The 14410-nt window shown below is 45.4% G+C and overlaps 1 protein-coding gene, 1 non-coding gene and 1 pseudogene across 2 annotated transcripts in view; 1 reads left to right on the forward strand and 2 right to left on the reverse strand.

The window, feature by feature from the left end:
• The window catches only part of LOC112204050 (uncharacterized), a 190771-nt gene that overhangs the window by 121094 nt on the left and 55267 nt on the right, over positions 1-14410 (forward strand). The window contains exons 26-29 of the mRNA XM_054686851.2: positions 290-339; positions 656-832; positions 8660-8777; positions 9846-10011. Coding sequence (XP_054542826.2) covers positions 290-339; positions 656-832; positions 8660-8777; positions 9846-10011 — 511 coding nt within the window. The remainder of the gene's footprint in view (positions 1-289; positions 340-655; positions 833-8659; positions 8778-9845; positions 10012-14410) is intronic.
• On the reverse strand, positions 2583-5181 carry LOC134810245 (patched domain-containing protein 3-like; annotated as a pseudogene).
• LOC112209685 (small nucleolar RNA U13) lies at positions 5579-5683 on the reverse strand. Its single transcript, XR_002944507.1, has one exon. It is a non-coding gene; the product is annotated as a small nucleolar RNA U13 (small nucleolar RNA).

Here is a 14410-nt window from a genome sequence, read left to right on the forward strand (position 1 = left end):
AGAGAGACATTACCTTATCACTGAAGATTGCTTTCTGCAAACACAACCCTGAGAAATGGTTGTGAGGTAAACTGTGGTCAGGGACTTGCATCCTTGGCATACTCAGCAAGATGGGTAGGAGCGGGAGAGAGACACAGGAGTGCCTCCCAACAAGCTTAACCCAGAAAGAATGTCTCAGCTCTGTAGCCTTTTCCTGCTTGAAGTCTGCTTTAAGTTTGTACACATGTACTAGGGTGGGGAGTTCTTATAGCCAATTGTCTACTAAAACTATCATTCTCCTTTATCACAGGATGAAATTGGAAAAGTCAAGAGAGATGTTATAGTTGAATATTGTCAGAAGTAAGTATAGTATATGTGAATAACACACGCTGATTTCTCTGACTCTGAATGTAATAAGTGGCAGTTTTATTGGGTAAAACCAAGTTAAACTGTGCTTTGACATGCAGAGAAGCATCGGAAGTGAAGGATAGGGGTCATTAGGAAGGGGTTCATGCCTCTGCCTTCAGGCAACAGCCACCTGACCCAAATGGAAATTCCTTCTTGATAGAAGTACTCTCTCTTTGAAAAGTCCTCCAGGGATGTAGATTCTGGAGCTTCTGTGAGAGGTGGAAGAATTTGGATTCTCCTTCTGGACATCCTCTCTTCTGACTTTCAGGTTTAACCACCGCATGTCTCATTATGCTCTTCGGGGTCAGATCATGGCATACTGCAATAGCCTGAGAGATCTTCTGGAAGATTTTCCTACCATCAGGGACACCTTTTTCATGGTAGGGCAACCACAAGAGAAGAAGGGGTTGAGAGACTCCAAGGAGGGCCTCAAGGCTGACCCCAGGTGCGTAATTTGCTTCAGTGTTTATTACTCTCCTTCCCTGGCCCTACTTCTCCCTGGGGAGAGGCATGTTAAGTTTAATATTAAACCTTTGCTCCCTTTACTGCACTTGACCTTGATCTTCTTGTCCAAAAGGGCAAAAGGAAGAGTTAATACTCCAAGAATAAGAGTATCTTTGTATTTGAACCCAAAAGGGGTTCTTTGTTTATAGGCTGTTTCACTGCTTTTTCAATCTCTTCATCTGATGACTGAGGAAATTGAAGAAGCAGCTCTCTGAAGTTAAACATGTTATGATTCTTGGGGCTAAGTTATCTAGAGCATGATTGCAAGGAATAGGACTGCTGAAGAAATACTTTATGGAAAGGGGCCATTTTTAAGACTGCTCAGGACATGGCAAATAGGAATCATCCCAAGCCAGAGTTAACTAGAGATGAAGGGACAGAGTTGAGGAGTGAGGGCCATAGAGGAAAGAGGTCCTCATCTCATTCATAAAATAAGGGGTTGAGTTAGAATGAAGATAAGAAATAAGGTTTATTCTAAATGTCAGTTCAAACAATGCATTAGTGGCCCTGCTGAGGATTCTGAGGCATCTCAAGTTTGTGAGAGTAATTGTAATTGATTGGCAATGTCTGCCATGCTCAAGGAAAGGCAGAAAGGTAATTTCCATGCTATGGGTTTGCCATCCTTGACTAGAAGAGCCCGTAAAATTCTATAATCCTACTTAATTCTGCAAAGGCTGTAATGTAGTATGTTTGGTTTAGCAAAGATACCCCTGTCCCGGTAGAGGAGGAGCAAAGGGGAGCCCTCTTCCTAAGCAGGAAGTCCCTTGAGGCTTCCATTCCCTTCATGGCCCAGAGGAGACTGGAGTCTGGGGCCTAGGATGACACTTCAGTCCACTCCAGGAGAAGCTGCATTTGCTGATGAACAGAGAGAGGATGCTAACATTAATTGAGCTCTTACTTTGTGACAGGTAGAGCCACTGTCATCCCATACAGCTACTTTGTGCAAATTAGAAGGCAGCACCCCTTCCTCTGGGCAGGTGTGGTCTCATCCCAGGGAAAAGCCTCTAGCAAGTAAAGTACAGGTTGGATCTTGGCCATCGCTTGTTGCCTCAGGGTACAACCTGAACAACAGTATATGGCAGCCTTGGTATCAAGTGCTGGTCCTTCCGCAGCAATGGGAAATAGGTAATTACAGTACACTGTGATAAAGAATAAAGTAAAATAAATGTTTAATGAAAGCACCCACCAAGAAACAGTATTATCTGAAGGATTGGGTTGATGGAGATGGGGAGCAAAAAAGGCTCCAGGGAAGAGGGGATGCTTAATGTGGGTCTTGAATGACAACTAGTGCTCCAGGGAGACAGGGAAAAGAAATTCAGCTCAAGCTGGGAGAATCACATGTGCAAAGGAACAGAGGTGTGAGACAGCATGTGGACTTGTGTGGGACTCATATCCAGAGTATGTGAGGGCAGCAATGGGAAGTAGAATGTATCGAAGGGTGAGGAAAGAGCCAGAAGGCTGTGTTTGTCCTTCAGGTCACTGGGAGAAGTGGAGCAAGATGATTGTCAGTGACATTATGTAGGAAGCTACTAAAATTGTACAGACAAGAGACGGTTAGAAGGTGAAATCAGCTAGGCCAGATGGCGGATATAATAAGAAGCTGAAGGAGACGGAGGAATCTAGGATGTCACTCAGAATCTCTGGCTTGGGTGGATGAAAAGATAGCAGTGCCATTATTGTTTAATGGACACAGACTTTCAGTTTTGGAAGATGAAAAAAGTCCTGGAGATGGATGGTAGCGATAGTTGCACAACCCTGTGAATGTACTCAGTTCCACGGAACTATACACTTAGAAATGGCTAAAATGGCTGAGAGGTGGGCCCTGGGGTGGCCAGCTGGGCTCGGAGCCAAGCAGGGTCAGGATAGACGAGGACGTGCTGACCACCCTGAAGATCCTCATCATCGGTGAGAGTGGGGTGGGCCAGTTCAGCCTCCTCTTGAGGCTCACAGATGATACTTTCAATCCAGAACTTGCAGCAACAATAATATGATTAGCAAACAGTATGATTAGAACGTATGCCAGGTGAAACAAAGGGATCACTGTCATAGAAGTTGCCTCAAATTCCAGCTGTCTGGAAAGCAATGTAAAGTGGACCACCTGCCACAAAAAATATACTCAGTGAGCTCCAAGCAAGTTTTGGGGACTTCCCAAAACCAACGAAAACTTCAACTAAAAGTAGAATTTCAAAGTACTGTAATTTAGTTAGAAACCAACCCCCCAAATCAAACATGAACATCAATGTCTGTACTGAACAGCCTCATATGCTGGACACAAAATTTGTGTTATCGACCTGAATGTTACCAAGGATTCACGATTTCTGGCATCCATCGGTTTCATTTATTTATTTATTTACTTACTCATTTATTTATTTTGAGATGGAGTTTTGCTCTTGTTGCCCAAGCTGGAGTGTGATGGCACGATCTTGGCTCACTGCAACCTCTACCTCCTGGGTTCAAGCAATTCTTCTGCCTCAGCCTCCGGAATAGCTGAGATTATAGGTGTGCATCACCATGCCTGGCTCATTTTTTTTTAATTTTTAGTAGAAACAGGGTTTCACCATGTTAGCCAGGCTGGTCTCGAACTCCTGACTTCAGATGATCCACCTGCCTCAGCCTCCCAAAGTGCTGGGACAGGTGTGAGCCACCATGCCCGGCCCCAACAGTGTTAATTTAAGAAAGTTGGATTGGCCAGGCACGGTGGCTCATGCCTGTAATCTCAACACGTTGGGAAGCCAAGGCAGGTGGATCACCTGAGGTCAGGAGTTCAAGACCAGCCTGCCCAACATGATGAAACCCTGTCTCTACTAAAAATGCAAAAATTAGCTGGGCATGGTTGCAGGCACCTGTAATCCCAGCTACTCGGGAGGCTGAGGCAGGAGAATCGCTTGAACCTGGGAGGCAGAGGTTGCAGTGAGCCGAGATCGTGCCACTGCACTGCAGCCTGGGTGACACAGTGAGACTCGCCTTAAAAAAAAAAAAAGAAAGAAAGAAAGTCAGATTAAGTACCAAATACAGTAGAGCAAACCCAGCTGTGAGGCAAGGACCCCATCAAGTAGTCATGCAGTGCTTTTGTTAGTGTTCTCGGAGCAAGTCTTCCTCATCCCTCCCACATCCTCCTGACCTCCCTGTAAACCCGAACTACCAGGTACCTCAATTTTCTTCAAGGCCAGACTGTTCTTAATGTTGCTAAATTGGTTGAGGGAATGGGTGAGCCATCTTGCTCTGCACGTTGTCCTCAGGGTGCTCTTCAGGCAGTTCAGCAGCCACATGGCTTTGGACTGCAGAAGGAACTGGCCCATTACCTAGGCCAGTTACATCCCAAGATGTGTCCTCCAAAGAAGCCGATCAGACAGAGGGATGCTCACTGTGGTCGTAGCTCAGTCGAACGTTTTGTCCACTTGCCAGACATCCAGGAACGGGTTGGGGGACACACAGAGCCTCTTGTACCTCACGCACACCTGCTCGTACTGGATCTGGCTTCCGTTTCCCTGTGCCACACGTAGATCCTGCACCGTGCTGTCCAATTTACTGACTTTGCAAAGATGTCCAGTTCCAGCAGTGGGTTGCTGTGGGAGCCCACCAGAATCCAGGTGAAATTGGCCTGAGTGCACCTCCTGGAGGTGGAGAGGCGGTAGGAATCGTTGGTGGTGAAATAGCCCTGCACAAAGCGTCTCTCCGCCTTGGCCGGGCTCCTCACCGGGATGCACTGCTCCTGCAGATCTTCCTCTTCGTCCTTGGGCAGGTGAAGGAAGCCGGCGCCCAGCACGGCCGTCAGCATCATGGGCGCCAGCAGGAAGATCCAGGGGTGCGCGTCCACCTGCCACCTCGGCCACTGGAAGAAGAGCGGCGCCTCCAGGCAGTCGGTGTGGCAGTGGCGCCGGCAGACGGGGTCTCCGGGGTTTCCACCTTTGGCAGGGGTGCGTTGTCCCCCTCCAACGCCGGGGATGGCTGTGGCCCCTGCCCCTGCCCCAGCGACGGCCGCCGCCCCGAGGGCTGCCCTGAAGCCCCGCCCGGCAGCGATTCCGGTTCCTGATCCCACTCCGGGACCTCCCCGGCCCCGAACCTTGTGACGTCGAGCTAAGCTCTGTCTGGGACCCCTGCGGCCTCTTGGAGCCTGGCCCCGGCCCCGGCTTCCCCTCTGACTCGGACTCCGGTTTCAGCTCTGACCCCGGCCAGACCCCGGCCCCGACCCCGGCCAGACCCAGGCCCCGTTGCCCAGTCACGCTTCCTGGACGGCGACTCAGTCTTGGGGTCCAGCTGCGCCACGACCTTAGAGGAGCTGAAGCCCATTTCCGGGAAGCACAGGCGGCGTTCTCACTCGACACAGCCGGTGAAGAAGCAGCTGCTGGCGGAGCTGCCACCTCTGCCCTATCCAACGGCTTCCTGGAGAAATTCTAGGGGAGGCTGTGTGAGCGCGCCTGGAGCAGAGGCGGCGTGGGGAGCACGTGGTTGGCCCTGTCGCTTAACTAATCTGAAATGTGTTGGTGGCATGCTTGGCTCTCAGGGGGTTCAGCAAATACAACGAACACTTCTTCAAGGCCATCAAATGCGTGCCTGTTCTATGGGACTCGCAATGTATTGGGAGAATTTGAGTGTTTCTCCCCACAACACATAAACGGCACAGAAATTCCACGTGTCGTGAGTAACAGATTTTACCTTTCTTGCAGTCCACCCAGTAGCAGTTTGAGGTCAGACAGGTAATGCGACGACGTTGTAACAAGGTTCGAGAATAGCACATCTCACACACACGTGTGAACACCCAGTCATCAGGCTCATTGAACTACAAAAGAATCCTCAAGCCTTTTAAATAAACTTCCACTCCTGCTCTGAAAAAACAAAAACAAAAACAGGCTAAAACGGTAAATTTTGTGTTATGCATATTTTACCACAATTTCTTAATGGAGGGGAAAAGATGGCAATGTCATTGGGACAAAGGGATATGGAGGGAGATGAGAAATCACAGCTCAGAAGCCTCAGCTGTGAATTTCTTCCACCAGCCTCCCAACAAGGCTCAGGTGCTTCTTGTTGGGCGTCCTCTGCACTGTCATAGGCTTCCATTAGCCATGCTGCTACCACAGTGTCATGGTTCCCAGCTGCCTCTGGAAGGTAGGAGCATGGAGGGGAGAGGCTGTCTTCATTTTGTATCCAAGGTGTGCACCTCTGACTTTGACCCTGGTTGAAAGAGAGGGTGTGTGTCTATTAGGGGTGGGGGTTGGGGAAATAGGCCATCAGGAAAGGGAGGGAGTTCCAGCAGTGGCCTTTAATTTGATCATGAAATAGCAGACCATGTCATCATCTGCTGGCAGGAATTTGGTATGGGGGCCTTAAAGAAGGCTTGGAATTATGAAACAAGAAGATGGGCACGAGAGCTGATCAAAGGAAAGGAAAAGGATTGTTCCAGGGTGACATACCTCAGGCTGGAAACCATTTCCATCAGTATAATTAGCAGTGTGATTTCCTCCAGCTGTGCTTAGCAGCATGCCATCAGAAACAGCAAGCTGAGTGGTTGGAGGGACCCAGAACTGGGGCTTTGATAGGTAGGTGGGTTGTGAGTACAAAGCAGCAGAGAATTGAAGGTGCTGGGGAGAGAGTGGTTCGCATGCTTGACTGTGAGATCCAGTCTGGGTAGGGAAGGGAGTGAGGTCAGAAAGGAGCTGACAGATGGAAGGGGAGACCAGAGGACTGGATGATGTCAAGGGACCTATTTTGGGGGAATAAAGGAAGGGAAGTTTAGTGAGAGTGGATGACTCAGAAAACTGGAGGAATAAAATATGGAGCTGGGAAAGTTAAGACTTTGGAGGTGATATGGTTTCAGAGGATAATAAAGTCTTGGGTGTGGCCCAGAAGTGGTCAGCTGAAGAAGAATGAAAGGGGACAGTGTTGAGCAGGTTGGGGAACTGCCAGGCCAGATAATTGGCAGGCCATCCACAAGGGGCAGGGGCAAGTCTGCTTGTGGGGCTGAGAACCAGGCTATGCTTCATGTACTGAGCACCTAAAGCTTTCTGCAGTCATCTCTGCTCTTCTCAGCCGATGGCTGCTCACTGCAGGCAGGACTGGAAATGGCAGGAAATAACAGATAAGAAGTAAAGGATAGCACTTGGTAGACAGCCCAGTGGCTCCAGGGACACATGTGCTTCTCAGAGGCCAAGGAAGGACTGGTTCAGTCCTTGCTGCTAGCAGCACCTGCCAGCATGTGGATTGCAGTCCCATGTGCCCGGATGCAGACCCTGCAACTTTTTAGTTTTGATATTCATTGTTACCTCTGGGCAGGAATGAGCATGGTGAACTGAATAATAGAGATGAGACTGGATTACGCTGGTTTTGATCTGTTTCAGGACAGGAATTGTTTGACTTTGTGGTTGCTAAAAGAAAGGCAATTCTCCAAACTAAGACCATACTTTATTCCTGAGTTTAGAATTAACTGATTAAAATCCTGAGACTTATGTTTATTGTAGCACTATTCACAACAACCAAGATATAGAATCAACCTAATAACCCACAAATCAGTCATTTGCAGCAGCACGGATGCACCAAGGATTTTCCACCAAAAAAAACAAGGCATTGATAAATGTAAAATTAATCAATTTTAATTATTTAAATTAAATAATTAAATATAAATAAATAAACTAAATAAATAATTTAATCAAATTTAATTATTTAAAATTAATCATCAGGATAGTGGTTCATCTGGGGGCCACCAGGGAAGTGCACATCAGGCTTCAAGGGTGCTGGCAACATTCCTTTTCTCAGGCCAGGTGGTGTGTACCTACCTGGGCTTGTTTGAATCCTTAAACCAGACATATATGGACAATATATTTGTATATAAACCTGCAACAAAGAGACGACTAAACGAAGAGATGACTAACCTTATTAAGAAATAATATGGTATTTAGAGGAGAAGAAAGAAGGAAAAGAAGACCAGAAGCTGGAGAACCTGGCAACAAATGTGATGTCAAGGCAAGAGGAAGCAGAGCCTGGTTCTGGAGCCCCGATTCTACAGTGGGACAGATAGATGTGCATTTGAATTCTTTTTTTTTGTTTGTTTTGTTTTGTTTTGATACAGAGTCTTGCTCTGTCACCCAGGCTGGAGTGCAGTGGTGCGATCTCCGCTCACTGCAAGCTCTGCCTCCCAGGTTCACGCCATTCTCCTGCCTCAGCCTCCTGAGTCGCTGGGACTACATGCGCCTGCCACCGAGTCCGGTTAATTTTTTGTATTTTTAGTAGAGATGGAGTTTCACCGTGTTAGCTAGGATGGTCTCGATCTCCTGACCTCGTGATCCACCCACCTCAGCCTCCCAAAGAGATATTCATTTGAATTCTAACTTTGTCTTTTCGGAGCTGGGTAGATCTCCATAACCTCTCAGGGCATCAATTTCCTCAGCTGTGAAAGAGGAACAAAAATAGATCCATCCTGAGGTTGCCAGATGAATTAAGTGACATAATATATGTACCACCTAGTGTGGTGCTGGCCATCTAATTCATGGCCTTCCTGTCCTTTCTTACCATGCCTTTTCCCTCCCTCCATCCCCACTCCTTCCCCCACACAGCTCTGGCTAAAATCAGCCTAACTGCTCTTCTTCCTGTTGAGTTATTTATAAACTGGCCACCTGGGAGTGGCATGAAAAGGGCTGCTGCCCTGGGGCGTGGATGCTGGGCCTATGGTGACAGGCCTGTGTGACTGGAGGGTGGTGATTCAACAGGGTCATTCATGATGCCTCTTGTTTAGAGGGCAATGCGTGCTATGGGTCCTTTTTTCTAACACTTGCAGAAGATTTCAGCCCCGGCCACGATGTTTGCTGTCAGAGGATGGAAAAGTCTTCCTCAATTTATGGTTCATACCCCATTCTTCTGAAGTGCTGGTTATGTTCAAAACTCTGCCAGAAAAGGTTTGTATTTTTTTGCATGTGTGCCAGAATGGAAACTGGCTGGTTTTTGTCTCACGGTTAAACGTATCAATTCCAGAGAACATCCCTTCTTTTATTCAGACATCTAACTACTGAAATCTTTTCACAGCAGCCTTTTCTGCTTTATTATAATTTGTCTTGGGCCTCACTATGCTTTGATTTCTCTTTCTCCCTGGTCACTAATGCACATTAGTTCAAGCCTCTGACATTTCTTATTAATCTTCAATTTCTTTCCAACCCTTCCAAAAAACCCCACTGGTGCTCTGAAGTTAATGAGAGGTTGAGATCACACTTGTAACTTAGGGTTACTGTTTTCTGAGGGGTGCTCTGTGTAACTCACTTACTGATTAAGGGCAATGTTGGTAACAATATTTTTAAAAAAGAAAACACAGAAACACATAAAACATAAGTATTTGCTAAAGAAATAAAATACAGTGTTGAAAATGGCATTTGGGAATATTCTGATTTTTCTTTGTAAGTGAAATCTTGTTTAGCAACCTTGGTTTCTTACCCCTACTTTCATTGAAGAAGTTTCAGATTTTTATTTTTAAAATATGGAAATACTACCTTCTGCAGTTAGATCATAATTTTTCACTTTTCCTCCACTTGGACATTGATACATAAGATCCATGGTTTGATTTTCAGTCATGTGTTGGTTTAAACAATGTTGATAAATATCTATACCTTGCTTACAGGTATTCTCTCAAGATTGTTGTCTGAATATGAGTCCCTTCTATGAATTGATTTGTGACCCTTGTAATTCATTGACGGCCATACAAACATTTTGATGTGTTCATGGCCTTCAGTGACTTTAAACAAAGAAACACATTGCTTTAACCCCCTACAGGAGTTCCCTTGTCCAAGGGCATGTAACCTTGGTTCATCAATAGGTTTATTGTTCTTTTTCTGATATTATCCTGTATATACTGTGACAATGTTTATTGAAATATTCTTGTTTAAAGATATCATCCCCATTCAGTGTTCATATATTTTTATATGCCTCTTAGAAACTTCCTAAAACGTATTTCCTTGTATTAATTTTATCCACAGGCAGCTTTTAAAGCCTTAAAGCGAACTCTACAGCTGATAGCTCCTCTGCATGATATCGTGGCCTACCTTGTCAGTTTTGCTAAGCTTGGCAATTGTCCAGCATGTTTTGAATTTCCTCGAAGTCCCAACCCTTTGAGAGGTGACTGGGGAGGAACTGAGGGCATTGGTGAGTGATTAAAGGTGATTCAAATCACCTTCAATATTCACTGGAAGTTCTATGAAGCTCTTAATACTTGGAAAGACAGAACTACAATATACTCTCATAAATGACAGCAATCAGAAGGGCAAAGGAAAAGTCCAAACTGTCTTATAGACTGTCTCCACACTGCACAGCTATCTGCTTGATTCCGCATTCACGGGCTATACCCCAAAGTGCACCAAGTTGGGAGTCTGGAGGCCTGGTTCTTACTCTGCCTCTGCCACTTGGTTACTGAAAGCTGGGTACTTTACTCTCTGGGTCTCTGCTTGTCCATCTATAAAATGGGGTGATAGTATCTGTCTCATAAAAATGTTCTGTGGATTGAAATTTATGTAAAAATTCTAGGATATATAAGCCCCCATTAAATATTAGTTTTCTTTCGTTCCCATTTCCTTCCTGGCCTTCATAAACTCACATGGCAAGGTCAGAGCCAATCACTCCCTATTAAGAAGCTTGTAAACAGCCCTTGGTTAGCTATCAATGACCTAAAAGTCTTTGTGGTAAGAATGATTGAGGCTGTAGTTTTATACGCCCAGTGCTCATCAGCACAGGTTATATTATAAGATAAACACATGAGGTGAATTAAAGACACTAAAATGTTTACTAAGCTACATTTATCAGAATCAGGGAAAGTAATCTTGCCTTAATAATGTGACTACCATCCAAATAATGTCACTGGTCATGTAAATATAAATTAATAGCAAAATACTATAGTAGCCAGGGATTTTAAAGAACAAGAAGAGCCTAGGAAATGAGGCAACATGCCTATTTAAACCTAATTGCTCTTAAAACAAATGTCAGAGAATCTGAGGATATTCCCCTGTGGCAGGTTGGTGCATAAAGGAAATACATTTGTGGGAGACCTTGGAGCTGGTGGCAGGTATATTTGCATTGTGCTAAGGAACACTGAAGGGCTCTGTAAACATTTAGATGTGGACATACGGAAGGGCATGAGTGCTGATCTGGGAGGAGGATAATGCCTGTGTCTAGGAGTGGCAGGATGAAGGGAGAGTGGTAGTGGTGCCGCCTCAGCAGAAGGCACAGAATTGTTGCAGACTAATGAGCTCTCAGAGTGACTCACAAATCTTCAACATAAGCATCCGATTAGAGAAGCTCCAAAGCACTCTTAGGTCCTTTCCTTTTACTAGTTTGGGGACTGTTGTAAATGGGGCTTACTCAGAAAATAAGCTAAGACACTCTTCGGAGAGCTGTTGGATGTCAGGAGGGTGTGGGGGCTGAGCTTTAGCTAACGCACAGGAAGAAGGAGTGTGGCCAAGAGAAATGTCCTGCCTGCCGTTGAGATGGGGAGGCAGGTGTTACATGGAGATGAGATAGAACCGAGAGAGCCAGAGCCATGTTTCCTGGTGAAGTCACTACTTAGGAAGTCCTACAGCAGCTGGGCGTAAAGGGTGCCCCCAGGCAAAACCTGCAGGGAGGTGATCTGGGGTGCTTCCCAGACTGGACAGGAGTGGACTTGGATCAGTGTAGAAAATAGGAGGGACAGTCCTAGCAACATAAGAAAAGGACACTGGCGAAAGCAGCAGGCAGAACTGCACGTGGCCAGTCCAGAGTAGTGAACCTACCTGTGAACGAACCATGAGTATGGCTCTGAGGAACAATGGGAAATGAGGCCAAGTTGAGGACCTAGAATTCAGGAAGAAGGGAATGGTTTTCTTGCCATTTCTGCATTGTGAACCCAGAAACCATTGAGATATGTGGGGCCCAGGCTTTCTGAAGCATGCAGAGAGGCCCACATTGTCATGTTACACATTTGTGCTCCAGGGAAAATGTACAGTTTTGCATGCTCTGCTTTGCTCAAAATAAAGAGCAAACTTAAAAATATATATATCCCCTCCAAGATAATCCTTTTAAAAAGACTAGGCTGCTTAGTTCCTGGCCTGTTTCCCAGAGGAGGCAAGAAGAACTAAGGGAAAAGATGAAATGAGAGTCTGTTTCTTTAAGCCATCTCAGAACAATTTAGAGTTCGTTCTAAATTGTTAGTTCTAATTTTTAGTTAGTTCAAATTACTTTTGTGGATTTGTATGCTTTAAAGTATTTTTAAAACAAATCTTGAGGGAAACTCAAGATTTCAGCTTTTGGTCCTCCCCTTGACTGACGAAAACAGCTCTTAGACACTGTGGACCAGCTCTGTGGATACAGCCAATTCTCTCCTTCCCTGAAAGCCAGTAACTCCCTTTGAAGTCCACGTGAAGCAGAGGATGTAATCAGAATGTGGACGTTTACACTGTGACTTCCTTTGCAAAGGATAAGGAGGCCAATTAAAGCCCAAATACTTCACACTGAACTTAGGGTTTCAGGAACTCTCTAGACAAACGAGGAATGAAGTGTACGAGCTCTGAGTCTTCATGCAGAGACAGGGCCACTGTGACTCCTCTCTCTCTCCCTCTCTCTCTGGCTTCCTGGCTGTCTGTCTTCTCTGACTTCCCAAACGGGACCCTCTTGGGAAAGACATGAGCAAAGGCTCCTTTCCCGATGATTCCTGGCACAGGGTTCACCCTAGCCTCACCACCATCGCTGCCTGCAACAACCCTCTGCCCTGTCCCCACCGCCAGGCTGCTTGTCCTGCCACCTCCCCTCCCACCAAGCCTCTTGACTCCACAAAGGAAGGAAAGTCAGAATGAGGATTTAAAGATCAGTAAAATAACAAAGGAAAGGCAGTCCTGCCTCCACATCTGTATTTTAATGATAATACTACATATCAACATACAACAATTTTGCTGGGAAGCGATCACCTGCCAGTAGTATATAAACGATGGAAATGACAGAAAAAAAAAATCACCTGTAAGCCAGCCACTCTAACAAGTGAAATAATTTTATTTATCTTTACTCCCTTCTAGCCCATGCCCAAATATATTCCATATTTACATTTTACCCAGCTTTAACCATAAGATATGTGTAATTTTATATTCTCCTTTTTTCATTGTCGTTGCAGAGGATTAGAAAATTTTCCCCTGGTTACTGCATAGCCTGATAGAGTATATTACTTTTAGACCGAACACACTAGGCCTTGAACAAATGAGGCTCCCTGACCACCTCTCCTCCTTCCCACCACCACAAAAGTTCTTGTACAATTCACTCTAATATGACTCTTTTTCTGGTGAACTCTTCAGTCCAATAGAACTATCAGATTTAGAGGAGTCATAAAAGAGTTTGCTGATTGGACTCTATTATTTCGGGCTGGAAACAAAAATAAAACACATTTTTTATTGTATAAAACAGCAAATGGATATGAAATCTGGACTGCTCATCTGTTCTTAAAGCCAAGAGCACATGTTATACATGTTAGCAACCATTCTCAGCCCTGGATCTGCCTGATCAGGCTCTCATGGACAGCTTCCCCCTCCCACAACTCTCTGCTTTCTGCTTTCTCAGTCGGTAGATGCTGGAGCCCAGTACTTGGCTAGGGAGGAAAGAAGGCTGCTTGCATGTGGACCAGCTGTCAAGATAGAGCATCTCCAGAAATGCCCTGTGGGCTTCCTGTCTCACTCCTGCCTTGGACTGCACGTCGAGGCATTGTGATCAGTTTTCACAATCCTAACAGGGATGTCCTCTCAGGGTAGAAAACGATCACTATGTTCACAGGGATATTTCAGACCAGCTGACATTCTGGTAGCCCTGTAAGTGTGAGCCCAACCATGTTCCCCAAGGGCTCATCACTTTCCACTGTGCTATCCTGTTCTGACTAGCTCCTTCTCTATGCCAGTAACTAGGATATACATACTTAGATGCTAGGATGGTCATCCAGACTCAGGCTGGGTTCCACATCCCAGCACTGAGTGACCCACAGGCCCCTAAGTTAGATTTTTACCCAAAATGAATACAAATCTATGTATATGTAGCCTACTCTTGCAGTAAGGGTCTAAGAAATAAGGCAAATATGGATCCCTCACATTTACTCCTAAAATGACTAGAATCTCCTAGAGGGATATGTATGCATATGTATATGCATGTGTATGTATACATATGTGTGCATATCTTTATATATACACATATGCACATGTGTTTTTTACTTGCTTTGGATGGTCTTGAGTCTTCTTTAATCCATGAGCCAGTGACAGGGAGTGCTGATTTGGATATAGCATGGCAATGAGAGATGAGTGCTGATTCATAATCTCTGATGGTTTCAAGTGCCTAACAGATATACTGAGGACTAGACTTTCCTATTCCTGTCACTTCTCCTTTTTGTTCTATTTCAAGACCATAGCCTTATAAATTTTAAAACTTTCTTTCCATGGCCTGCTCTTATTGTACTGAAAAGCCAAGCAAATTTTTATCTTCCTGAGGAAGGAAGGAGACATAAATCAGACCTTTGATTCTACAGCATAAGGCTTTGCTGGTCTTGCAA

Source organism: Pan troglodytes, chromosome 5 (genome assembly GCF_028858775.2).
Source record: "Pan troglodytes isolate AG18354 chromosome 5, NHGRI_mPanTro3-v2.0_pri, whole genome shotgun sequence".
Lineage (NCBI taxonomy): Eukaryota > Metazoa > Chordata > Mammalia > Primates > Hominidae > Pan > Pan troglodytes.